The sequence below is a fragment of the Rhinopithecus bieti genome, unplaced genomic scaffold, assembly GCF_001698545.2.
Source record: "Rhinopithecus bieti isolate Rb0 unplaced genomic scaffold, ASM169854v2 scaffold_64120, whole genome shotgun sequence".
NCBI lineage: Eukaryota > Metazoa > Chordata > Mammalia > Primates > Cercopithecidae > Rhinopithecus > Rhinopithecus bieti.
Window position 1 is genome coordinate 805108 of NW_016824553.1, and position 26964 is coordinate 832071.

Genomic DNA, 26964 nt, shown 5'->3' on the forward strand with positions numbered 1-26964 from the left:
GGTGGAGTGCAGTGGTGCGATCTCAGCTCACTGCAACCTCCACCTCCCGGATTCAAGCGATTCTCCTGCTTCAGCCTCCCGAGTAGCCGGGATTACAGGCGCCCGCCACCACGCCCGGGTAATTGTTTGTATTTTTAGTAGAGACGGGGTTTCACCATGTTGGCCAGGCTGGTCCTGAACTCCTGACATTGTGATCCACCCACCTCAGCCTCCCAAATTGCTGGGATTACAGGCATAAGCCACCGTGCCCAGCCCCTAGGTAACTTTTTTAACTAACCCGTCAGGTGTCTTGACTGTCCTGAGAAACCCGAGGAACTTGTACTTAGTTAGCTATGCCTTCCCCCCACCTGGCTAACTTGCACTCGGGCACAGGTATGGTATACTAAGGATGTTCGAGATTTATCACTTACAAAACCTGTGAGGTACCTGAAGCTTCTATGAGGAAAACAAAGCTACTGGGAGCAAAGCAGCATCCCCGACCCGGCTGGGAAGTGACTGACCCAGCAAATGAGACAGAAGGAAGAAGCTACACTGAGGCGCAGGCAGGCGACATGTAGGACTGCTCCCAGGATGTGGTTACATCCGTGCCGGGAGGAGGGGTAGGGTGTGCATCCCCATGGCCCAGGACCTCCTCTCCTGGGGACACACTGGGGCAAACATTCCATTCTCAGGGAGGAGTAACTCCTTTTTCTTTGAGACAGAGTTTCGCTCTTGTTGCCCAGGCTGGAGTGCAGTGGCACGATCCTAGCTCACCACCACCTCCGCCTCCTGGGTTCACACCATTCTCCTGCCTCAGCCTCCCGAGTAGCTGGGATTACAGGCACACACCACCATGCCCGGCTAATTTTTGTATTTTTAGTAGAGAGGGGGTTTCTCCATGTTGGTCAGGCTGGTCTCGAACTTCCGACCTCAGGTGATCTGCCTGCCTTGGCCTCCCAAAATGGAATAACTCTTCTAGCAGCCAAGAACACGGTCCAATTTGCCAGCATGTGCCTGAAAAGCAAGAGAACCTTGGCTCCCTGACGTAGTGCTGGCACAAGGGTGAGTCCAGGGAGCTTCACCAGTCAAAGCCATGTTTTGATCTGTCAGCTACTCATAACCACCTGCTGCAACCAGAACAGAAGCGTGGACGAGCAGGTTCTGCCGCGTCCGGAGCCCACGACCGGAACAAGCGTGGACGAGCAGGCTCTGCCGTGTCCTGAGCCCATGACCGGAACAGAAGCGTGGACGAGCAGGCTCTGCCGTGTCCTGAGCCCATGAGTGGAACAGAAGCGTGGACGAGCAGGCTCTGCCGTGTCCTGTGCCTGTGCTCTCCACGTGGACCCAAGCTCCGGCAGGAGAGGCTGGTGGCGACCAGGGACCATGGAGCCTGGCCACTCACCTTCCGTCCTACCTCCTCTACTCACTAGACGCATCTTCCCTCATCTGGCCTCAGTTTCCCCACCTGCAAAAAGGAGGATACTATTTCACACATAGGCTGTCAGGGTAACTCATTTAGTCCTTACAAGTGTCAAAGTGAACCAATGTGTGGTCAGCGACTCTCACTGAATACAGTGACACAGTGCATTCAAGTCACCACAGAAGTCACAAAAATAAGCAAGATTTTTTTTTTAAAGGATTACACCAGGGCTTAAAATTTTAAGATCTTAAAAAATTTTCAATCCAAAGAATACAGCCCTTTTAAACTACAGGAAGACACTAGGAATATAAATTTGCACAATCATATCTTTTATTTACATATAGAAATTAGTAAAACTTAAAACAAAACCAAATGCGACTTGTACAGAAATCCTTTAATTTTCTTTATTTTCACACATTAAAAAATGAAACACACTATACAAATGGTTTTCATAGCAGATTACATGTGGGTCCATTCACACTTGCTCTCAAAGTGCTGCCAACGTGACAAGTGCTGCCAAGGCGACAGCTGCGAATCGGGTAGCCCATGTATTGACGCAGATGCGGTAGCATGCAGCCCTCGGCATGGAGGGTCAGTCCCCGCTGTTCTTAAATTAGGGTAAATGGCGTTGGTGTCCGTATTTACAGACTTGAAATGTATCAATCCTGAGCAGTTCCGATGTAAATCCGAGACCAGCTGATGGGAGTCTTGGTCTCAGTTGTAAAAAGGGAGGTCCAATGGTGGCAGGCTGGCTGCTATGAACTTGAGCTGTTTTCATTCTTTCCAACGTGAACTATTTGCCGCGGGTCACACAGTCAGACCCTTCCAGAAGGGTTAAGCCAAGTAACTGTAGGTGTCCTTTTCCCCATCAACTCGCTCCAAATATTCTTTCTCAATTAGAATGTCAATGCATTTCTGGGTGTTATTTTTAAAAAGGAAGAGGTAGTGAAAGAGAAGAAAAACACAAATTATCATCAGAACAGAGAGAGGCTGCCCCACCACACATCTCCCCATTCGGAGCTCAGTGGGGAGCAGTGCCCCCCCACCCCCGCCCCAGATCTCTTAGCATAGTTTCACTTCCTGGGCAGCTAAGTCGTTGTGCATGGAGTTCCTTTAATTTCCATTTCCTTGACACTTGCTGAGGGGGACTCCAAGTCCCTCCTGCACCCGCCCTAGGAACTGGAGTGCTTTGGGAGCCCCATGGGCCAGTCTCCCTTTCTACCACCAAAGTCTGCTTGCCTCTGAGGCAGGACTCAGTCTCACAAGAAGAGGCCATGAACAGGCAACAGGGGACCGTGGAGAACTCCCTCAACAGCCATGAACAAACTGGCACCTGTGCCAAATGTAACCCAGGAGGGACACTGGGCCTCCTGCCTGTTGGGGGAGTCACCTGTCAATGCCACCCCTGAGGCTCCCCACTGGCTGTGCCTTACCCAAGTGGTTTCGGAAAAGGAAAGTCCTGCTTAGTTACATTTTAAAGAAACCCAATCAGAAATAAGCAAAATGTCAATGAACAGTAGGCTACATAAAGGAAGGTGTGTTCCCGTAACAGCACACCCACAAGAGTAACAAAAACGATCCAGTGCTTCTCGATACCGCAATGCAATGAATCTCCCAAAGATACTGCTGAGAAAACTCTTACCAGGCACGGGAGTGTGTGCTCTAGAATCTGTCTATGTATCATGCATAAGCAGGCAAAACTGCTTTATGGTGTCAGAAGACATGACAGTGATTTTCTATGGCACCACAGGTATGAGCTGGGATGGGTGGGCTTCCGGGGTGCTGGTCATGTTTTAATTCTTACCTGGGTGCCGGTTACACAGTGTATTGACTGTGAAAGTCATCAAGCTGCCACTTCATCATCTGCGCACTTCTTTGTATGTGGGTTTCAACAGCGTGACACTGAAGCTGACTTTCTTTTATAGAAATCTACTACATACAAAGAAGCCAGCTCCCTTCTTCTTCATGCTACAGCAATCAATCCACTTTTTGCTACATCTTTTATCTTCTAAATTAAGCAAGGAATGTGACTGCTACGTAAGTCCTGTACCTTGATCACAGGGACCCGAGGTTTGAACCTGGAGGAGAGCTGAGTGAGGACCTCGCCAAGTAACTGCTGGTGTTTCAGAACCTTCCTCATCTTCATGATTCTCACGATGGCCGCCTATGCAACCAGATAAGGAAAAAGAGGTGCATTTAGAGCTGTAACAACTTAGTATTGATAGTTGAGGGCAAGCCGCACAGAGGCCGCAATGCTGCGCACAGGATCACCATTTCCTAACAGGCAACAAGCGTCCTGCAGGTGAGATGGGAGAGGGAACCAATTCTACTTGCCTATGTTTCAACTCTCACGTGGCAAACATTACAACGTTTTGGTCTTTTGAGCAATGTTACCTCAATAATTTAACTCAACCATAAAGCATTAAAAAAAAGGAGACAAAATTAAGTCTTCAAGGCCGCGGAAGCTGCCCATCCTCCCCACTGAAGAACTCTCCTTCCCCTCATTTCAGTTGGGCCTGCCACAATGTTTGCTTTCCAACATGTAGAGCAAGAGGACTGCCGTGTTTTGCCTGGTGACATAAAGGACTAATTCAGATAACAAGGCCCTGGCTCTCGGCCTTGCCATCTTCTGCCATCACAGAGCCATTCAACTGGCAATCACTCCTGAGTCACCCCCCACTCCCCCACGGCCCGTCCTTGCGAGCCATCCCCGCGTGAGGGACCACACACCCGGCACAGGCATACAGGAAGTCACCTGAATCAGTAGTTTGCGGTCTTCCTCGATATTTTTGTGTGTGGTTTCTTGTTCCTGCTTCTGTTCGGTTTTCATTGGCACATTGATGTTAACCCTTAATTTCTTACTATCAAGAAAATTGAGGAAACCGATCACTATTATGTTAAAAGGTAGGCAATGAAGACTGCTTTCTGTTTGTCAACCTTTAAGAAGTGCCCTGCTTCCCCAGACAGAGGGGAGTGCTGATTTCTGTGAGCTCTATGTGAAAACCCCTCTGCCCAGCACTGGGTAGAGTCCGATCACAGCGTAGTTTCCTACTTGGCCACTAACAGGGGCATCCGCATTACAGAAAATCCAGGTCCTTAATCTGCTCTCCCAAATTTTGTCAAGTGAAATAAAATCAAGCCACTTGGACATAAAGGTCCAAACTTCCCTGATGAGCCATTTAAGGAGACTTATTTGCCAAATAAATAAAAAAAAAACCCAGCAGCTCAGAGTTGGAGAAACATCAGGCTTGCTGAATGAATCGAAGGCCTACCTCACACTCCCAGCCTAGTGCCTGTCGCTTCATACCGAGTCCTCGGTCTCCCTCGGTTCGTAACAATACTGAGATCTGCGCTAGGGCTCCCGGGGGACATGTCTATGGTCTAGGGCCATCTATTTATTAGATTTTTCTTACTTTTTATAACCAAGATATAATTTTATTAAGGTATCTGGCTTCAATTCCACTTCATCAACATTTGCATTTTCATCTTCCAAGACCTGTAAGAAAACAACTGTTACTATATAATCTCAAGAAAAACCTTTCTTCTAGCGTAAGATAAAAAGTGCACAAACCTACCAGTAACTTCGACTTCAATAAAATCTGTAGGACTTGCGCCAAAATGTCCTGCAATTAGAGAGAAAAGAGGAAGTTAAAGGGACAATGCATTTTTCTTTGCAATAACCACCACAGGCAACCTCATGGTCCATTTTCCATTAAAAAAAAAAATCACCCAAAAAGAAGAATATACTAGAAGAAAAGAAAAGTTGGTACTTCTCAGAAGTTCGCTAAATTTACTGCTTCCTTCCACCCTGACTCCCAGAAGTGAAATCAACCCCTTTCTGGCCTTGACCACCCAATAATAAAAATGAACAATTCTGTTATACTTAAATCAGGTTGAGTAACCCTTATCTGAAATGCCTGGGACTAGAAATATTTGGATTTAGGGATACTGTACTGGATTTACAGATTCAGCCGCCCTGGTTGGAAAATCCGAAATTTGAACTGCCCCTTGATTTTTTTTTTTTTTTTTTTTTTTTTTTGAGCCTCATGTTGGTGCTCAAAAACGTTCAGATTCTGGAATCTGGATTTTTGGATTAGGGATATTGAACCTGTATTGGAAGCCACGCACAGTGAAATCTTGAGGAACGTCTTCACTTCTTAAGCACCTGACAGCTCATCTTGGACACTGATCATCACAAAAAAAATATTAAAGAGCTGCCCAGCAGGACTGAAAATAATGTCCTGCTCACGAGAACGATGGGGCTCAGCAGCAGGCGACCTTGTCAACTTGGCTTTAATGCACTCAAGCACGTTGTGTGGCCTCTCATCTGTGAACGCTGGGTGTGGTAAACGCTTCCCAGCCCTCCTTCAGCCCCACAGCTTTATGATCCCATGAAATCCAAGGAGACCAGCCTGAGGGCACTCACACAGTCACAAGGACTCTTACACCCACGGAGAGTGGCGTCCTGGCATCATAATGGGTACCCATTCTGGTCTGAGGGTACGTGGTTAAAGCTGTCAAAGCAAGAGGCCTCTCTGTAGTCTAGTAACTGACCCAGAGCTGCACAGCAGCCATTCGAATACTGCCAGCTGCATCTAGAGTAGGGTGCGGGGGTGCCCACCTCCTGAGCCAGGTCTGATTGGACAACGTCTACTGTAGGCAGAAAGGAGAGGAGAGAGCAGCTGTAGCCTCCTGGAGGAGTTCTAACACTGAGAACCAGTCAGGAGAGCGGCCAAGAACCCTGATCACAAGCAGCCAAGCGAAGACTGGACAGTCAAACCTGTCAGCCCTGTCCTCAGGGCCCGTCTGCACAGCCCTCCCCATAGTCTAGGGGGCAACCCGGCCTCCAACCTACAAACTCATTTTGTTATGAGAATTTGAGGATACATTTGGGATAAATTTGAAGAATGACTACAAAATAGTCATTCAAAATGACTTTCCTAACTCAGTCCATAAGGCCAGTATTAGCCAGACACTAAAACCAAACGAACATCTTGAGAAAACAATAGAGCAATGTCCCTTATGAATATAAATGCAAAACTCGAGAAAACACCGGCAAGCTAAACCCAACAACATAGAAAAAGGATTAGATATCATGACCACGTGGGATTCACCCTAAAAACACCAGGGTAGTTCAACATCAGTGCAACACACCATATTAACAGACAGAACGCACAGTTACTTCGACAGAGTAGAAAAAGCATTTTGACAAACTACAACACTCTTTCATGATACAAAATTCAATAAACTAAGAATAAAAGGGAACCTCTTTAGTCTGATAAAGGACATCTAGTAAAAACTCACTGCTAACACCATCACTGTTTAACATCTCAGTTAAACAGTAAACGACTAGAAGCTTTCCCAGTAAGGGCAGTAACAAGACAAGGACGCTTGTTCTTACCACATCCATTCAACAGTGTACCACAAATTCCAGCCAGAAGAATCCGGCAAAAACAAAGACAAACAAAAAAGAAATAAAAGGCAGCCAAATAGGAAAAGGAAGAAGCGAAACTGTCTGTATTTATAGATAATATGGCTGTATATGAAAAACCTCTAAAGAATCCCCCCAAAAACTATTTGAGCTAATAAATTAGAGCCAATAAACCTTTAGCAATGTTATAGAATCAAAATATAATAATGAGTTGTATTTCTATACATTTGCAATGAGCAATCAGAAAGTGAAACAGGCTGACATGGTAGCTCATGCCTGGGTAATCCCAGCACTTTGGAAGGCCAAGGTGAAAACGTCACTTGAGTCCAGGAGTTCAAGACCAATCTGCGCAACACAGTGAAACACCATCTCTACAAAAAATACAAAAATCAGCTGGGCACATAGTGCCAGCTACTCAGGCAGCTGAGGAGAGAGGATCATTTGATACTGCAGTGAGCTGTGACTGCACTATTACACTCCATCCTGAGCAAGAGTGAGACCTTGTTTCAAAACAAACCAGAAAAAAGTGAAATTAAGAAAACAACTCCACCAGGCGCGATGGTTCACTCCTGTAGTCCCAGCACTTTGGGAGACTGAGGCAGGCAGATCACCTGAGGTCAGGAGTTTGAGACCAGCCTGGCCAACATAGTGAAACCCTGTCTCTACTAAAAACACAAAAAATTAGCCAGGCATGGTGGCTTGTGCTTGTAATCCCAACTACTTGGGAGGCTGAGGCGGGAGAATTGCTGGAACCCGGGAGGCGGAGGTTGCAGTGAGCCAAGATTGCACCACTGCACTCCAGCCCGGGAGACAGAGCAAGACTCTGTCTCAATTAAAAAACTAAAAACCAATTCCATTTACATTAGCATCAAAAATAACAAACTAGGAATAAATTGACAATTATACAAGATGCATACACTGAAAACTATGAGACACAGTTGAAAGAAAAGACAACCTAAATAGATGAAAAGACATCCAATGTTCATGGAGTGGGAGACTTAAAATACTGTTGAGATGGCAATACTCCCCAAAGCAATCTATAGATTCAGTGCAATCCTTATCAAAATCTCAACTGCACTTTTTGCAGAAATGGACAAGCTGATCTTGAAATTCATAAGCTAACATAAGGGACTCACAATAGCCAATATAATCTTGGGGTGAAAAAACACAGGGGTCTCAATTTCAAGATTTACTGCAAAACAACAGTAATCCAGACAGTGTGATACTGACATAGTATAGACATACAGATCACTGGAAAAGAATTGAGAATCCAGAAATAAACCCACGTATACCTATGGCCAATTGACTTTTGACCAGTTTGTCTGCACCAAACAACAGGGAAAGAATAGTCCTTGGCCTCAGACTAGGCAATGATTCCTTAGAAATGACACCAAAATCACAAACAACGAAAAGAAAAAATAGATAATACAGGCTTCATTAAAATTAAAAATGTGCATATAAGAAAGTGAGTAAGAAGACAACCCACAGAACGGGAGAAAATATTTACAAATTACATATTTGATAAGGATCTAGTATACAGAATATTAAAAGAATATTTACAACTCAACAACAAAAAGACAAATAATCCAACTGAAAAACGGGCAAAGAATTTGATCAAACATTTCTCCAAAGAAGATATGCAAATGGCCAATAAACACAAAAAAGATTCTAAACATCGTTAGTTGTTAGAGAAATACAAGTAAAAACCACAAGATACTACTTCATACCACTGGGATGGCTATAATTTTTTTTAAAAAAGAAAATAACAAACGTTGGAGAGGATACGGAGTAACTGAAAACTTTATACGCTGTTGGTAAGAATATGAAATGGCACAGCCACTGTGGAAGAGTCTGGCAGTTCCTCAAAAAATTCAGAGTGACTACATGACTCAGCAATTCTATACCTAGGTATACACCCAAGAAAACTGAAAACATGTATTCACAGCAGCATGGTTCATAATTGGAAACAATTCAAATGTACATCAACTGATGAACAAATAAAATGTGGTCCAGCTATACACTGGATTATTCGACCACAAAAAGAAATGAAGTACCAACACACGCTATAACATGGGCACACCCTGCAAACAGTATACACTAAGGGAAAGAGGACAGGCACAGAAAGTCACGTGTTATATGATTCCATTTATATGAAATGTCTGGAGCAGGCAAATTGATAGTAAATTAATGGTTGTCAGGGGCTGGGAGTTAGTCGGTAGTTACTGCTAATGGGTGCAGGTTTCTTTTTGGGATGATAAAACCTTCTGGAAGTGGATAATGGTGGTAGTTCTATAAGCTTGTGAATATACTGAAAACCACTGTGTACACTTTAAAATGACTTTTATGTTCTGTGAAATGTTATTATCTGAAATATATCTCAATAAAAAACATGACTAGCAGGAAAAATAATACTAAGGTGGAAATTTAAGCTTAGTAAGAAAAGCCGAGCTGGAGAAACAGTTAAGAACTGGTTAAGTGAATGAGGGAAATGCATGGATGAGGAGTATGTGTGTGTTACACCGAGTTTTATTTTTAAGAGACAGGGTCTCTGTCACCCCGGCTGGAGTACAGTGGCATGATCATAGCTCACTGCAGCCTCGACCTCCCAGGCTCAAGTGATCCTCCCGCCTCAGCCTCCCAAGAAGCTGGGACTACAGGCATGTGGCACCATGCCTGGCTCAACACTGAGTTTTAAAATTAAGACTTTTATAATGCATATTAAAATCCTGGAATAAGAACATATTCATATTCATGAAGCAAACATCTATTTCAAATTAAAGATGTCCATATCCTCTCCCTTATCTTTCCTAACAATATCCACGAGAACAAGGGAACGGCAACTTGATAGAACAAAGAGACTGAGATGAAAATACCATTTTAATCTGAGTGCTGTCGGTCAGCTGCTGCACGGTGTAGGCATCTTCTGTGTTGTATTGAAGCAGGATAGCCATCTGGAATGTAGATGCCTTTGAGGCCCCCCCATAGAAAAGAAAAAGAAGGAAAATTTAAATGCATGGAAACACCTCCAAAAATATACAGCCTAAGTTTGAAGAACTTATTTATGAAACACATTCTTTAAACAAGTACAAACAAAGCGCAGATCTATTTAAAAGGGAATATAAAACGTGGCAACGCCACCAAAACACAGCATCTTCCCAAAGTCATTCATTTTCCATGTTTTCAAACATTAAAATAATTTGAAGTTTTTTCAAAAAATGTATTGTCTATGTAGATATATACTATAGATATTCCCCACTCATTAATAGAGAAAATCACATATACACACACCTGGTATATGTGGACATGTTAAGCATCAATCTCCAAATCTGTTTTTGGCACATGAGCTAAGGAGTATTATCTTTTGGCACATTATTGATGTAAAACAACACAAATATCAAATTATATTTGGTTTTCTAATCCTAAGTACTTTACTAGGAAAGTAGGAAAAAAGTAAGTAAAGTATGAAATGGCAAGTGCCCTAAAGGTTTTCTTTTTTTTTTTTTGATACAAAGTCTTGCTCTGTCACCCAGGCTGGAGTGCAGTGGCACAATCTCAGCTCACTGCAACCTCTGCCTCCCAGGTTCAAGGGATTCTCCTGCCTCGGCCTCCCGAGTAGCTGGGACTCTAGGCGAGCACCACCACGCCCAGCTAATTTTTGTATTTTTAGTAGAGATGGGGTTTCACCATGCTGGCCAGACTGGTCTCGAATCCCTGACCTTGTGATCTGCCCGCCTCAGCCTTCCAAAGTGCTAGGATTACAGGCTGAGCCACTGTGCCCGGCCCTAAAGTATCTTCTAAAAGACAGGTAGCACGCGTTGGTTCCTGATCGCTGAGTGTGTGCGAGCGAATGAATGCCCCCTGAAGACTCCTCCCTCTCTTCTCCCTCTTTTCTTGCATAATCGACAGCAACAAGTAATGACCCATGACTGTCAGCCACTGCTCGCCCAGGCAAGGCCTCAGTCAATGAAAAGAGAAACAAACAAAAACTGCCACATGCCCGTTTCAGGGCGGCCCGCAGATGACAGTGCTTCCAGGACCTTGAACAGAGACACAAGGGAATGAGTGTGTTGCTAATGTTTTCTACTGGGCCCACTCTTGGCTGCCTTAACATGGCAGCCACACCCTAGGCAAAGCCTCCGCCTTGTCAAAAACTGGACACTGAAATTCCAGGTACTATAGTCGAACACATGGATTCTTCTATGAATATTTGGGGATAAATGAAACAAAATTTCAATTATTTAGTAGGAAACATTCAACTTGATAAAGACCTCTGGAGCCAGCGTAACAATACTATGCATTTTAACAATTTTAAGTCAGAGTAGATTTACGAAAAGTTTAAATTAATGAGCAGCTTGAGTCTGCAGAACAACCCATTCTGAAGTTTCTTAATACTTAAACATAGACTTGCAGTTGTTCTCAGAAGCTTATCAGTGAAACCTTCTCAGAGACTAAATTATGCCATTACTTGTGAAGCCTGCTCTGTACAAAGGTGGAAGTAGAAAGAGCCTGGACTTTTTTTTCTTTTTACTTTAAAAAATTTATAGAGATGGGGTCTTGCTATGTTGTTCAGGCTTGTCTCAAACTCCCAGCCTCAAGCGATTCTCTGGCCTCAGCCTCCCAAAGTGTTAGGATTACCAGCATGAGCCACCACGTTGGCCAAGCCTGAACTTTAAGAGAAAAGACTTTAACTGAAATTTTGGTTCAGCTATAGATAAGCTAGGATTCAGAGAAATTCACTTCAATTAACCCAAGCCTCAGTTTTCTCACCTACAAAATGGAAATATTCTTAGTTACATAGTTATAAACTAGGTTGTACTCAATATCGTTGTAAGCACTGTTGTTAATGTGAAACTGCTTTGTCAAAGGTGGAGAGCTGTTATAATTAAATGCACGCAACTCCAGCGTTTTAAGCCACTACCTGAACACTTGATGTGTGTCAGGCAGGAGCCGTGCCAAACACTTACTAAATATGTTATTTAATTTTCACATCAATTCCCAAGTATAAGCACTAACATCCCATTAATGGAGGAGAAAACTGAGGCTCACGATCATTAAATAACTTGTTCCCCCGCCAGAAAGAACTGGAATTTGGCTCATCTGATTCTTACAACTCATGCTTTAAACTTGCTACTGTTTCACCAGAAGCTGAATTCTAGATTCTCCTGCTGAATCAACTGCTAATGATTTCTATAATTTGCCTTATGTTCATTTGGAATAGAAACATTTTAAGACAAAAACGTGATCTTACCTGCAAAGTATATCTGTTTTTGAAGCAGTTAGTTACCAGTTCTCCTTTAGACAACTGATATAACCACGTCAATTTTCGGCCACTGTGGCGGCTGGCGTAGAAAGCTGTGAATCGCTGATAACTACGTTCCAACTAGATAAAAGGACAGCATTATATGGAATACAGATCTCACCACGTCCTACAGGCAGTGTTTCTAAGTAAAGCACACTGTTCCAAGCTTACAGTACAAAGTCAGTGCTTATATAAAAGTAAAACACAAACGCCAGGTATCTGCCTCTCTTGTAAAGCGCTTTAAGCACTGGAAGGTACGATCTAAAAAAGGTTCATACTTCAAGACCAGCAGGTTCGTCAAGGTGTTCATTATACAACTAATTAGGTTCCAATTACAATAAAGAAGCATGTCTGTAGAGTTGGGCCAGCCAGCCCACCTTCAGACATCCAGACCTGCCCCACTGCACAGGGCTCTTCCCTGAGTGTTGCCCCCACGGTTCACTGTGACGCAGCCAGCCAGCAGGAAGGCCATCTGCAGGCCTATCCCCTTCCACAGTGAAGGCTGCCCCGCCCCACCCTCCACTTAGCACTAACGGGATGGCAGATAAACCCATCCTTACCTCTGACGGCAAGGCAAACGTACAAGACTGTTGGAAGGGCCAGGACCCGGAGCTCAGCACTTGAATGCTGAAATCCACTAGGGGGCGGAAGAGAGGAGAGAGTGAACATTCTGGAATACATTAATTATAAACTGAAAAATTCAATCATTTCAGATGAATGTGGATTGCTCTTTATTAAAAGCACATTAAATAAAATCCTGCTTGAATATAAAATTAAGAATTGAACATTTTATTCAATTAAAATTAGCAAAAAGTGCAAGAGCCAGATATTCTTTTCTTCCAAAGAGTGAGAGTCTTCATTTTGCTTCCACCTCAGAATTCTGCTGTCACATGCCTGCCCTGCTTCCCTTGCTTTCCTTTTCAGTCCTGAATCACTGAGTCCACTCAAGCCACGCCTGTGCTTGCCAGGCCCAGCATCATCACAGCCCCAGACTCATGGAAACTCACAAGCAGGAGAAAACTGCTAACTTCAGTACAGTGTATGTTTCAGTTATTACTGTGAAAAGACACACATGGTCTATAAATTGTAACAGTAATTTCATCTTCACAGATAGTTAAAAAGCCCACTGGCAAAACTGTCTAGTTTTACTATGGAATTGTTAATCCTGATTTGGGAAAATAAAACTCTCCATTTTCATTTAAAAAGACAAAGATGATCAAAAGATGACGTAAGCATAAATCTGCCATCCTACTACTATGCGAGGCCTTAAAACACCAGCCCAGCTGCCTCTCCTGGAGAACTGAACCACCTGTATCTGCCTGTACTGATCCCTAATCCCAGTCTGAAGCCACAGGTCTTCAGCTTGACTGTTACCTATGCAGGCCAAGTGAACATGAAAATAAATGCTAGAATGGATTCAAGCTAAGGTTTACAACAAGACAAAACCACGCCTGTGAGACCCTCCCCAGATCCCAACAGGTGGTGACCTCGCCCCAGTACAGCTGACACCACTTCAGGGGCTGTCATCTCCTAATGTCACACGGGAGTTGGGGGAGGAGGGTTGGGCATTTGGGAAGAATCTCCTGATTCTTAGTTTGTGAATTTCTGACAAAGTCCCTCCCATCTTCACCTAATACTTTGTCATTTCTTCATTTGGTACAAAGAACTCTGCCTGTAAACACAACAGACAGACACACGGATACTCACAGTCTAGGGGTTCTGAATTTGTCAAGTGCTTTTTGAACTGCTCGTTCAGATCTTTGCTCACGCCAATGTCTTGAAACATGCGCTGAAGTTTAGAGGTGTACTCGAACCCGCAAGCTTGCTGAGAAGAACCCAGATGACTGTCTTATTAATTTGTACAAAAATATAAATGTATACAAGGGACTCTTAGAGAAATCAGAGTATACAATATATAATTATATGGAATTACTAGCAAAGCTAGTAACATTTTGCTATATTTTACAGTACAAATATGCATGGATTAATATTAACACACTGTCGAAAACCCCACAGCTCTATGTTGCACAGTGAAGTCTTCGCACACACAATTCATACACAATTTGTGAGCATCTAAGAGCAAGGTGTCCTGGCACTATGGTAGAATACAATGATGAAATAATTTGTCTCTATCTCTTACCAGAAACTGAACTGTGTGCCCCCAAAATCCCTGTGTTGAAGCCCAAACCTCCAATGTGATGCTATGTGGAGGGATCAGGTCTTGAACGTGGGGCCTCTCAACGGGACTGGTGTGCTTGTAAGAGATGCAGAGGAGCTCTGCACTCTCTCTGCCACGTGAGGCACCGCAAGAAGGTGGCTGCCTACAAAGCAGGAAGAGGGCCCGCACCAGGAACCGAATCAGCAGGCACCCTGATCTCGGACTTGCAGCCTCCAGAATTGTGAGAAACAATTTCTGTTGTTTAAACCACCTGGTCTATGGTATTTTCTCACGGCAGCCCACGCTGACAAAGACACCCACATAACTTCAGGTCACAGTAAAATATGCTCCAAGTCAGATAAGAGCAGTCGACAGCGCTGACACACAGGCGTGCAAAGGAGGGGGCGGAGGAAGAGCTGCCGACAGCAAAGTAACCAAGCCCTCCACTCAGCTCCAGGCCAGCACAATGTGAATGCGTTCCAAGGCCAAAGGTGTGGGAGGCAGGAGAGGCCCCACAGATGGTGAGCTGAGCCCAGCCAGGCCTGGGTAGGATGGAAGCCCCACGGGGGGGTTGGGGAGAAGGGGTCAGGAAGGCACTGGGGCCCAACGAGAGTAGAGCGATAGCTGTGGGAGGCTTTCAGAAGAGCAGCGGCAGAGCTTCTTGTACAAACCACTGCACAAACTCCTCTGCCTGCCTCATAACATGGAGAGACTAAGAGCTGTTTTAATAATGACTCGGCTCACGCCTGTAATCCCAGCACTTTGGGAGGCCAAGGCGGGCGGATCACGAGGTCAGGAGATCGAGACCATCCTGACTAACATGGTGAAACCCGTTTCTACTAAAAATAAAAAAAAATTAGCCGGGCCGGGTGGCGGGCGCCTGTAGTCCCAGCTACTCAGGAGGCTGAGGCAGGAGAATGGCCTGAACCCGGGAGGCGGAGCTTGCAGTGAGTCAAGATCAGGCCACTGCACTCCAGCCTGGGTGACAGAGTGAGACTCCGTCTCAAAAAAAAAAAAATAATAATGACTCGGAAGCTGGGATTTTTCAGGAAGATGAAACTCACCTTTAACTTGGAGATCATGCTGGCTTCGGCATCATCACTCGCGCTATTCTGGTGGACGAGCCTCTTGGCGAGCATCTTCGCGTAGAACTTCTGAAATACGTCTTTGTCTTCTATGTACTTGAAGACAACCATCTGGCAAAGCCACCGAGACAACACACTTAACAAGCACACACACAAGCCGACAGTGCAGAGCCGACTGTCACCGGCCACAAGCCAGGAGCCAAGATGTGCCCTTGGCTTTGGGCAGGTCTGTATGCCAACGTTTATGATGGCAAAAACTCCACCCCAGAGTCTTGAAAGTTTGTGAATCCCTTAATTCAGTGAGTTGGACTATTAATGAGAAAAGTCTGAATGCTAAAAGTAGTAACTCAATTTAGGAAGTAAAACCATAGATTCAAAATAAAATCAATGATTATTACTTTTCACATTTGACAGGCCCTCTATCAATAGCATGACAAACAGCTTGTGAAATACACAGCTACTGGAAATGGATATGATCTTGAAGCACTTACCACTTGATTGAGTGTGTCTTCTAGTTCTGCCTCCTCTGGGTTCTTGGAACTGAAAATTTAAAAAAGATACCATGTTTTAAAACATCAGTACATTTAAACAAGCACCACTCAGCCAGAAAGCAGGTTCAAGCATTCAAAAGATCAGTTCTCATCAGATTAGTGCAGAGAAAGAGGGAAGGATGACTTTCCTTACAAATTGGCAATCTCATACCATAACCTCATCATTGAAGAAAAGATTATGAAATAGTCATTTAGAATATCCAAGGTGAAAACCAATAGGAGATATTTATAAAACGTTTCCAAAAACATTCTGAAGAAGTTTGCCTTTAAGATAATCCACTTAAACTCCAGGAAAGGAAATTCACTTTACCAACTGCTTTCTAGTCTGCTGTAATTTAACTTTGGAGAAATAAAAAGGCACACAGATTCCCTTTCATGGCCCAGTCATTAAAGATAATGAAGGGGTTTAAATTCCTACTAAACTGCTGCCCTCTGTAGTTATATGTACAAGAGATGATTGTCCTTTAACAACTGATTCACTCTATGAACAAACAATAATTCAAAGGTGACTTAAAGGTAGATGAAGTTTTGTACAGGTCTTTTCTACAAGACCGCTTTATCAACAACACCCCTGATTCATATAAAACGAATCAGCCACCACAGAAACTCTGAAGACGTGTCTCCAACTGGAGAAGAGGTGTCTCCAACTTAAGAACAGTTGGTTCAGAAAACCCAGCCCTATTCTTGGCACTCTTGGGTCGGGGTGTTCCTCTTCCCTTGGAGCAGTTTAACTTAGTGCCTTCCCTGACTCCACTCGCTGAACACACACTCGTTAAATAGATGCTGTGGAAATGTCTCTGCCATTCTGTCTGCATCAGTGGCCTTAACCAGTAATCAGTAGACTTGATGAGGGACATTTATGAAAAGACAAGGGATAAAAAGGACACTAAGGCCAGGCACGGTGGCTCACACCTGTAATCCTAGCACTTTGGGAGGCTGAGGCGGGTGGATCACTTGAGGTCAGGAGTTGGGAGACGAGTCTGGCCAACATGGTGAAACCCTATCTCTACTAAAAAAAAAAAAAATTAGCTGGGTGTGGTGGCATGCCTGTAGTCCCAGCTACTCAGGAGGCTAAGGCATGAGACTCGCTTAAACTCAGGAGACAGAGGTTGCAGCGAGCCGAGATCATGCCATGGCATTCCAGCCTGGGTGACAGAGTGAGACTAAGTCTCAAAAAAAAAAAAAAAAACAAACCCAAAAAATAAAAAAAAACAAACAAACAAAAACCCACGATACTAACGATACTAAGTGTTCTGTCAAACAAACTGAAGACCCAGTAGAGTACCTCCATAGTCATAACATGCAGCCCCCCAGAATGAAACCAAGTCATAAGAGGCCTTCCAATTTAAAGCCCCTTCTCATTTCTGGAGAGGATCCGACTTGTTAAATTACACACTAAACCAGGAATAAATATTCCTGTTTATTGCAATAAACAGGAAAAAAAAAAAAAATCAAACACTCAGAGTTTCTCACTGGCTTTGGGTAAACGGGGTTAAGAGAAAGCTATTGACCTTCATCAAATGTTCTCCCATCATTTACCAAAAAGGCCACATAGTTTTTACACAGTTCTCTGTTAATGTAGTAAATGACATCAGACTTAGTACTGCTGGGTTATCCTAACGTTCCTAGAAAGCTATACTCTGTTTTGAAGAATTATTATTTAGTTCACAGGTAAATCTGGCTTGTTAATATTTTACTTAAGACTTCTGCAACTCTATTCTCAAGTGACACTTGTTTGCAGTCTTTTCATTCTGGTATGTGCGGGTATTCTCGGTCTTTTTTGTATTGGGGTTATGCTAGCTTTCAAGAGCTGTTTCAAATATAATTTATTAATATCAAAACCAGTATAATTTGGGAGTGGGGAAAACTATTGCAACAGAAAGCCAGAAGGAGATTGGCTTCATTAAAATCTTTAAAACGTATTGTTGTGATATTTGGAGTAGAGCATCTCTAAACTGAAAGAAACTTAAAGTGAAAGAGAAGCTGAGAGAAACCAGGACACACAAACAAAACAATCAGTGAGAACTTCAAAACACAACGCAGAGGAGAAAGCTATATATTATATTGCTTCCAGATCTTAATATACATACGCTGATTAGAAAACATATCAATTGAGAAATAAGATTCAAAAGCAAAGAATATGAAACAGCAACAGAAACTCATCTAACGAAAACAAATTTAAAACTACACAGAATAACAAAGGTAATCCACGGCCATACCACCCTGAACGGAACGTGCCCGATCTCGTCTGATCTCAGAAGCGAACAGGGTGGGGCCCAGTTAGCACTTGGATGCAGAATAACCAAAGTCCCACAATACACTGAGACACCTTCTGTTTTAAAAACAGCCAGTGGGAGGGAATGCAGATTTTGAACCGGAAAGACGATTATGTTTAAGCATTTTCTCATGAGGCACAAAATTTACAATTTAATGTATGTAAAATATAATGTAAGTTTTAATTCCTCATATAAAAGCTGAGATTTTAAACAGGTATACTAAGAAAACATAGGGTCATTTAATACCTTTTCTTCAACAAGGAGTCACAGTATCGAGCCAGCAACTCAGGGGATTTACTGGATGACTGGGCCATCTTGGTAACCGCATTATTGTTTATGAAGCGACCGCAAGCCTGTGTTACACAGAATACAGTTAGAGACAAACGCCTCATCCATATATACTACAGGCAAGTCACAACCGTCACACACCTACCTTATCGAGAGCAGCCACGAAGCCAGCGTCATTGTTGAATGCAGACATTACCAGGGCATTGTATTTTTTATGAACATCAAGCACTGTCTGTACATACATTTTGGGGTCCTTAAGTGGGGGCAGAAATAGAAACAAAAGTTGGTTATTGGGGATTAAACTGTGTATTAATGTATACAATGCAGGTACTAGTATACAAAATATTCTAAAAGCTATAGATACCTTTTCAAAGTTAAGAAATAAGATCAAGAAATACTTTTGGTACCATCACTGAAACACATAGGACATTTTGTTTACATACATAAAAGAAAAAACAATCTATTCTCCACACTCAAAACTAAATATTGATTTCGAGCTTGCATTAAAAACAGTGAAAACTCAAAGAGATCATGAAACCTGCATTTTCCAAGCGACAGTTCTGCTTTGCCAATTTCTCCTTGTTAAACAGTCTGGACTGTTTCAGCTGGAGAAGGCATTTAGCCGCCGAGGTCGGTCATCAGCCCGGCTGGGCAGGCAACGTGAGGGAAAGCGGGGTTCAGGGCGCGAGTCTGACTGCGGTCCCCCACCCACTGCAAACCAGAGGCGCGGATCTGTGTGGCGCTGCGGGGGGGTCAGGGCCTCACCGCAGGACGGGAAGAGGGGCAGAGCACTGCGCAGGGCAGCAAAGGGGCCTCCCCGCAACAAGGAACAACATGGAAATGCAACGCGAAAGCTGGCCGCAGAGGCTGCTGTGGCCAAAGGAAGGCAGCGACAGTGGAAGGCAAAGGAGACTGAGCTAAGTGCTAATAAGAAAAACAGCGCTGCTGCTGGGCATGCAGTGCACGCCACCACCACCCTTCATGGGACCGCGACAGCCCACGCTGGGAAGCAGGTGCTGTTTTCATCCCCATTCTACAGATGAAGAACTGTCTGTCACAGCTAAGCACACTGCCAGAACTGGCGGCAGAAACAGGCTTGGCTCCCGGCTGCGCGGGAGCCGGGCTGGGAAGGTTGGTGGGGGAGCTCTGGACCACCCCTAGCCAAGCACAGACTCTGGCGCTGGGGCACGCCCGTGTTTCCACAACACCGATCCATTCATCTGCAGGGCTCAGGTGCCAGAAATCAGCATTCCCAATTCTACCTATTCTGCATTTTTTATAACATTTGATTGATTTACTTGTTTTTAAAAAATCATGTGTAAAAGTAAGGATGAATGATTTTTCTGCAACAGGGTTACACTAGGAGTGTCAGAAGTTTCCTGTTAAAAAAAGCTCTATATAATAAATGCAAGGTTTATTATTATTATGAATATATTGTGATAAGTTCAATAAGATATAAATATGGTCTCCACTTGACACAAACATTTGGTAAGAGAAACCATTAAAAGGGAACTTAATGCAAAATAACTGCCAAATAAAAATCACTTAATAGTCAAAGGCAGGATTGCAGACATTTAGTATTTTAAAATTACCATCTTAAAAATGTGAAAACACAGAGCGTTAACTGCACTTCCAGACAGTCTTGCTCTTTCTTTCTTTCTTTTTTTTTTTTTTTTTTGAGACGGAGTCTCGCTCTGTCGCCCAGGCTGGAGTGCAGTGGCACGATCTCGGCTCACTGCAAGCTCCGGGGCCTCCCGGGTTCACGCCATTCTCCTGCCTCAGCCTCCCGAGTAGCTGGGACTACAGGCGCCCACCACCACACCCAGCTAATTTTGTATTTTAGTAGAGACGGGGTTTCACCATGTTTGCCAGGATGGTCTCGATCTCCTGACCTCATGATCCACCCGCCCCGGCCTCCCAAAGTGCTGGGATTACAGGCGTGAGCCACCGCGCCCGGCTGCTCTTGGTTTCATGGCTATCCCAGACGTAGGGAAACTTCTTCCACTTTGCCTGGATGGTCTTAATCTTCAGAGTGAACCAAAAGCACCTCCAAGTTGGGCCATATCTTATTTCATATAAGCTTGCTTCTTTTAAACAATGAAAATATTTTCTGCTTGACCTAATTGTGGTTTTGCCACTGAAAATTTATTGCTTCTGCCAATTCAGATTTCAGATCACTTTCAGATTTCACATCAAATTATTCCAGAACATTCAGATATACTTCTCTCTGCCTTCCTTCTGTTACAGTATTTACAAAGTGCTCCAGCCTACAGTGAGGATTCAAACACTGGAAAATGCTAGAAACGTTATTGGGTAGTTTTTGAATACGGTAACATGCAGGATCTCTTAACAAGTTAACAGCCCTACAAAGAACTGCGTGTCAAAACTGCCAATTTAAGGACTCAATTTGCTTCCAAAACTTGCTATTTTTTTGGAAGACCACTCACAGGATTTATGTATAGTATGTTACGTATATAAATATTAATAATTATTTTATTTGCAAGAATGATTCACCCTTAGCAGCAGAGGGGCTACAGACCCACCTTACAAGGCCTTGCCCACTTGGCAGCCTGACCTGGCAGCCTGACCTGGCAGCCTGCACGGCTTCCCTGCCACACGCCTTCACCCTCTTTCCTGAAAACGCCAGCCTCGACTTACTCCACGCTCTTGCTTGCGATCTGTCATTGGTGGACTCCTCTGAACCAAGTGACGTCTCTCTGTTGACTATAACGTTTCCGAATTATAATACTTTTCTGTATTTTCTCAAAATTTTTTGGCCATTTTTCGTCAGATTTGGAATTTGGAAAAATACCAATTTCCCAAGGAACGCCAGGAACAACTTCTCACATGGAAAGCCAAATCTCCAGGAGTAAAGAAGTCTTCAGACTCCAATTCCCAAATTCTTTCAACTACAGCAGTCTGGCTGGTGAGATGGGAGGACTTGCATGGAACCTACTAAGGGAAGTGTGTCAAAACACTGGCCTTGGCTGGGCTCGGTAGCTCATGCCTGTAATCCCCGCACTTTGGGAGGCCGAGGAGGGCAGATCATGAGGGTCAGGAGTTCTAGACCAGCCTAGCCAACATGGGGAAACCCCATCTGTACTAAAAATACCAAAAAATCAGCTGGGGCGGGGGGTGGTGGGCACCTATAATCCCAGCTACCCGGGAGACAGAGGTTGCAGGAGAGGCTGAGGCAGGAGAATCGTTTGAACCCAGGAGACAGAGGTTGCAGTGAGCCGAGATCGCATCATTGCACTCCAGCCCAGGTGACAGTGCGAGACTCTGTTTCAAAAAAAAAAAAAAAAAAAAAAATCTAGCCTTGAAAATGTGAATTTAGCATTTGAGGTTCAGAGAAAAGCCATTTAGGAACTGGTCAAGGAGCAGACAAAGAACACACTAGAATAATATAGGGGAGAGAATTTTAAGGAAATAGAGAAAAGATGTTCAAAAGGGGAGTAGATCTAACATTCGGGAGGTAAACGATGGAAGAGAGGTTATAAAACTGTAAGGAGAGAGATCAGCTGGATCAAATGGATGTTTTTTTTCAAGAAAACAAAGAATGAATGTTTGAGGTTTAAAAAAATAAGTAGTAATGGGTTTGACTCAGGACCCTCCATGTATTCATGGGAGCTTTTCACATGTAAGAAACAGGACATCTCCCAGGCTTGTCCCTCAGGGCTCATTCAACTCCTACATGATTGCAGTTGTTATATGAGGACAGACACATTCATGTCTACACCAAACTTCCCCCAGGTGAGCCCATGTGGCCTGCCCTGGGCCATCATGGGATTCCCAAAGCCTTATGTCACGAATGGCCTGATCCACTCCCCAGTCCTGCGTTCTCTGGAGCTCTTCTTGGCAAGTGCCACCACTCACCCAGCAGCTCATCAGGGCCCCGGGACTCAGTTCCTGCTTTCCCACTCATGACTCCTGTGAATCCACTCGATCCACATAACCTGTCCATTTCTTTTCAACGTTTTATTGTGGAAAAAATTCAAATATATTCACAATTAGAAAGAGCAGTAAAACTTACCCCATGTAATTCATCATCCAGTTTTAACAACTGTCAAAACGCAAAACCTGTTGGTTACAAAGCCAGCGTCCCTGCATCATTCTTCTCTCCATTCCCCCCCGCGACCAGCCCAGTCTCCAGTGGGCCACTATCACTACCTGAACCATGACAACAAACCTAACTAACCTAACTGGCATACCTGTGTGTTAGTCAAGGTTCCCCAGAAGGACAGAACTAATAGGAGATAAATATATGGGAGTTTATTAAGTATTAACTTACACAATCACAAGGTCCTACAACAGGCTGTCTGCAAGCTTGAGGAGCAAGGACAGCCAGTCCGAGTCCCAAAACTGAAGAACCTGGGGTCTGATGTTCAAGGGCAGGAAGCATCAGCACAGGAGAAAGATGTAGGCTGGGAGGCTAGGCCAGTCTCGCCTTTTCACGTTTTTCTGCCTGCCTTATATTCGCTGGCAGCTAATTAGATTGTGCCCACCCAGACTGAGGGTGGGTCTGCCTTCCCCAGCCCACTGACTCAAATGTTAATGTCCTTTGGCAACACCCTCACAGACACGCTCAGGAACAATACTTTGCATCCTTCAATCCAATCAAGTTGACACTCAATATTAACCATCACAACTTGTAACAATTCTTCCTTTTCACCCACTTTCTATATGGCAGCAAGCACATATATCCCGTCGATTCCATGACTGTATCACTCTCCATTGATTTCCTCTAGACCTTAGGATTAAGCCAATATCATCAACATGGCTTTCAAGGTCTCTCCTGGTCTGGCCAGCCCATTGCTGCCTTCATGCTTACCTTCTACCTCAGGTCATACCTGGTTTCTTCATTCTTAGAATGGGCTGTGTGTACGCCCACTGAGGGGCTTTGTTCTGTCTGGGATCCCCTTTTGCCCAGCTAGCTTTAACTCTTTTCTCCAGCTCAAACACTTTTTTCAGGGATGCTTTCTCTGAATTTCCAAGATAGGCTGAGGCTGCCCTGTTAGATTACCCAAACCCCATCCCAACAGTAATCACACCTGCCAATTCCTTGCTAACGGCCTTTCTTGCTGGGCACATCTCAGTGCTGCCCACTGGGGCCGTGTCTGCCTGCTACCACTGCCATACTTCTAAGTACCTATAGTGAAGTGGCATTCATCAAATCATTTTCTAAATGGCTGAACCAGCAACATAATAATAATAACTGAATTACGACCTTTTATTCCATACATTTCCACTAAAAGGATAATTCTAAAAGCCAATTTCATGAAGAGAAAATACACGTTAAGAGTCTCACATAACTTTTTATCCTACTCTTTCTTAAAAAGGTAAACCAAATATAGCATACAGAGAGGTCTGAGGACATCATCTCATGGAGAGTTGGTATATATTTACACACAATTTCTGGGGGTCAGTTGTGATCCTAAGTGATACTTTAACACTCAAACACTTCCTAATAACCCAGCACCATTCAAGAATATTGCTAAAGAGGAATACTGGGGTGCTACAGGCTCGAGGGGAGCCTCCTTCACCATTTCACGTACATAAACTGGTGCTCTCCAGGCTGAGGGGACAGATCTGACAGTCTGTGGAAAGCTGCTCTTGCCTGCACTACCTCTGAGGGTACATTCAGCCTCCACACCTTTCATCCAGCAAAGGGCTAAAGAGAGCAGATCAATTACAAGAGCTTTAGGAGAGTTCCCTGAGGACAGGCAGTCGACAACAACGCTCAACCTCAGGACACCAGGACCTGGCTCAACACTGTCCAGTCTTACCTCTAGATAATTTTTCCTTAAGAAGGGGAGAGAAATGAGGCCCCATTAAGTAACAAAACATATCGTGCAATTGTTTGGGGGCAGTGTCGTTTTTCCCATTAGCATCAGCACTTGGTCTTCAAGTAGTATTATCTCCATGCAAAACACAGAGAAGCAAAAGTTTCAGAAAAAAAACCACAGAGAGTTATGTGTGCAGAGCATGCACTTAGACCATTATCTTGGAAGGTGCTCAGTGGTGTCCCCACCACCCGGCATGGTTCTGTGGTGTCCCCACCACCCGGCATGGTTCTGAGGTCCCCACCACCCGGCATGGTTCTGTGGTGTCCACCCCTGCCAGTCTGTGTGTGCTCAGGGGAAAACATTAATTTTGATATTAACTGGCAAAAAAATGTTAGACCTCAAAAATCATTTAGAAATAATCTTGCATTTTCTTAATAGGCCTTTTCTACTCTATCACCTAACCTCTTTCAATAAGCAGAAACCAACAGTTCTTCAGATGGAGCGTGGTCTAAAACTTAAAATACTGAGACAAAAATACTAACAATTTAGCAAGTACTCTCTTTTCTCATTTTTTTTTTTTTTTTTTTTTTTTGGACAGGGTCTTGTTCTGTCACCCAGGCTGGAGTGCAGTGGTGTGATCTTGGCTCACTGCAACCTCTGCCTCCCTGGTTCAAGCGACTCTTCTGCCTCAGCCTCCCAAGTAGCTGAGATTACAGGTGCATGCCATGACAGCCAGCTAATTTTATTTTTAGTAGAGATGGGATTTCACCATGTTGGCCAGGCTGGTCTCAAACTCCTGACCTCAGGTGATCCACCCGACTGAGCCTCCCAAAATGCTGGGATTATAGGTGTCACCCACCGTGCCTGACCTTCATTATTTTCATGGTGATGCCCTGGCAATGTTAAAGAATGCCAGCAAGAAAATGCTCCTCCCCCAAAGCCTCTATTGGTCTAAATTCAAAAATGTTGCTGCAGTTGCTCCTGGATTTCAGTCATATACATGTAGCATTGGAATGAGCGCATTTTAAGTCTTCCCTTTACTAAGCATCATAAACTACATGAGAGTTCATTTGGAGAACTCTCCAACACATGCAGACTCAGCTAAAACATCTGTTTGAAGAGGGAGTTCCTCTGGGTTCCCCAGGACTCACAAGAGTAATAACAAATCACTGGCTGACATCTACGGACCACTTCATCCAACAACAGCAGAATATACTTTCTTCTCAAATCCGCCTGCCTCAGCCTCCCAAAGTGCTGGGATCACAGGCGTGAGCCACCATGCCCAACCTTTTCTCATTATTTTAACTGGCCTACCTGCTGCTGCTTTTTGCTTCAATCATTTGTATCTATCTTGGAATCATGGCTCTGTGCCTCAGACCATAATTTTTAAATCTTTAATGTCATTGTCGCCTTTGGATTCTGATCTACCATCTACACATTCCTGATCCCAGCACCGTAACTGTGTGGGTTTCATTTTGATTCTGGCCTTTGTTACGTCCCCTGGTTGTTCCCCTAGTCCTGGCTGACACTTACATTTTCCTTTAGTTCAAGGTGAGGCTGAAGCCTTTTGGAATGCACTCTGTACATGTGGGGGCTGTAAGTTGACTAGATTTAGGGGCTGAATGTTTAGAGACGGAAATGTTAAACTTTGAAAGTAGAACTAAGACTTGCCAGGAAAGACTGACTTCTCTGAAGAGAATGAAAAGATTTCCCAGGTAGAATGATGTTTCAGAAAGGAATAATTAAGTTAGTTCAGAAACAGAAGTAGTGTATAGGAAGATGAGTAGTAGGGCTGCCTGACTCAGCGAGGATGGACAGGAAAGAGAAGTTCATGTGCAGGGTCTCTAATTGGCCTTGAACCAATCAAGGGTTACTTCAGTACAAACTACAATTTAGTTGATGTGGGTATAAAGTCAAATTTGGGTAGGGACATGCATCCATAGTGGATTTGCTTGTGAAATGATTAAAGTCTTCCCTATAATTAAGAGAAAGAAGGGTATATGTTGGATATAACAATGACAGCCTGGGCCAGGCGTGGTGGATCACACCTCTAATCCCGGCACTGTGGGAGGCCAAGGCGGGTGGATCAGCTGAGGTCGGGAGTTCAAGACCTGCCTGGCCAACATGGCGAAACCCTGTCTCTACTAAAAATACAAAAATTGGCCAGGCGTGGTGGCACATGCCTATAATCCCAGCTACTCAGGAGACCGAGGCAGGAGAATCGCTTGAACCTGGGAGGCGGAGGTTGTAGTGAGCCGAGATCATGCCATTGTGCTCCAGCCTGGGTGACAGAGTGAGATTCCATCTCAAAAAAAAAAAAAAAAAAAAAAAAAAAACCTGGGTTTAGACTCCAAAAAAACAACTGTGTACATTTTCTTTTAGGGAAAATGATTATTCTCTTCATCCCATGGCAAGACAAAATAAATCCAAACCATCCTCGTTTCTCTGAAGTTACGTACCTATAATTCACAAATTTAGCTACATGCTGTCTGAATCAGCATATATGATCAGCATACATGCTATCTGAATCAATGTATTATCAGCATATATCAGTTCTTTGTGTAATTAAATGTTCGACTTACTGTACAAAACTGTGCTTCCTTTTGTCCTAAAGACACTTTCTCCTTTCCAACATCCACTTAATCAAAACCTGCACATTTCTTTTGTTTCTTTCTTTTTTTTTTTTTTTTT

General features: G+C 43.8%; 1 protein-coding gene across 2 annotated transcripts in view; it reads right to left on the reverse strand.

The window, feature by feature from the left end:
• Positions 1–1711: 1711 nt before the first annotated feature.
• The window catches only part of CUL1 (cullin 1), a 104950-nt gene continuing 79697 nt past the window's right edge, over positions 1712–26964 (reverse strand). For both annotated transcript variants that reach the window (XM_017862405.1, XM_017862404.1), the window contains exons 10-22: positions 18633–18740; positions 18446–18552; positions 15864–15912; positions 15352–15483; positions 13837–13954; positions 12690–12766; positions 12079–12210; positions 9704–9796; positions 4975–5022; positions 4813–4895; positions 4155–4260; positions 3450–3563; positions 1712–2314 (exon numbers count right to left, since the gene is read on the reverse strand). In XM_017862405.1, coding sequence (XP_017717894.1) covers positions 2234–2314; positions 3450–3563; positions 4155–4260; positions 4813–4895; positions 4975–5022; positions 9704–9796; positions 12079–12210; positions 12690–12766; positions 13837–13954; positions 15352–15483; positions 15864–15912; positions 18446–18552; positions 18633–18740 — 1248 coding nt within the window. In that variant the 3' untranslated portion in view covers positions 1712–2233. The remainder of the gene's footprint in view (positions 2315–3449; positions 3564–4154; positions 4261–4812; positions 4896–4974; positions 5023–9703; positions 9797–12078; positions 12211–12689; positions 12767–13836; positions 13955–15351; positions 15484–15863; positions 15913–18445; positions 18553–18632; positions 18741–26964) is intronic.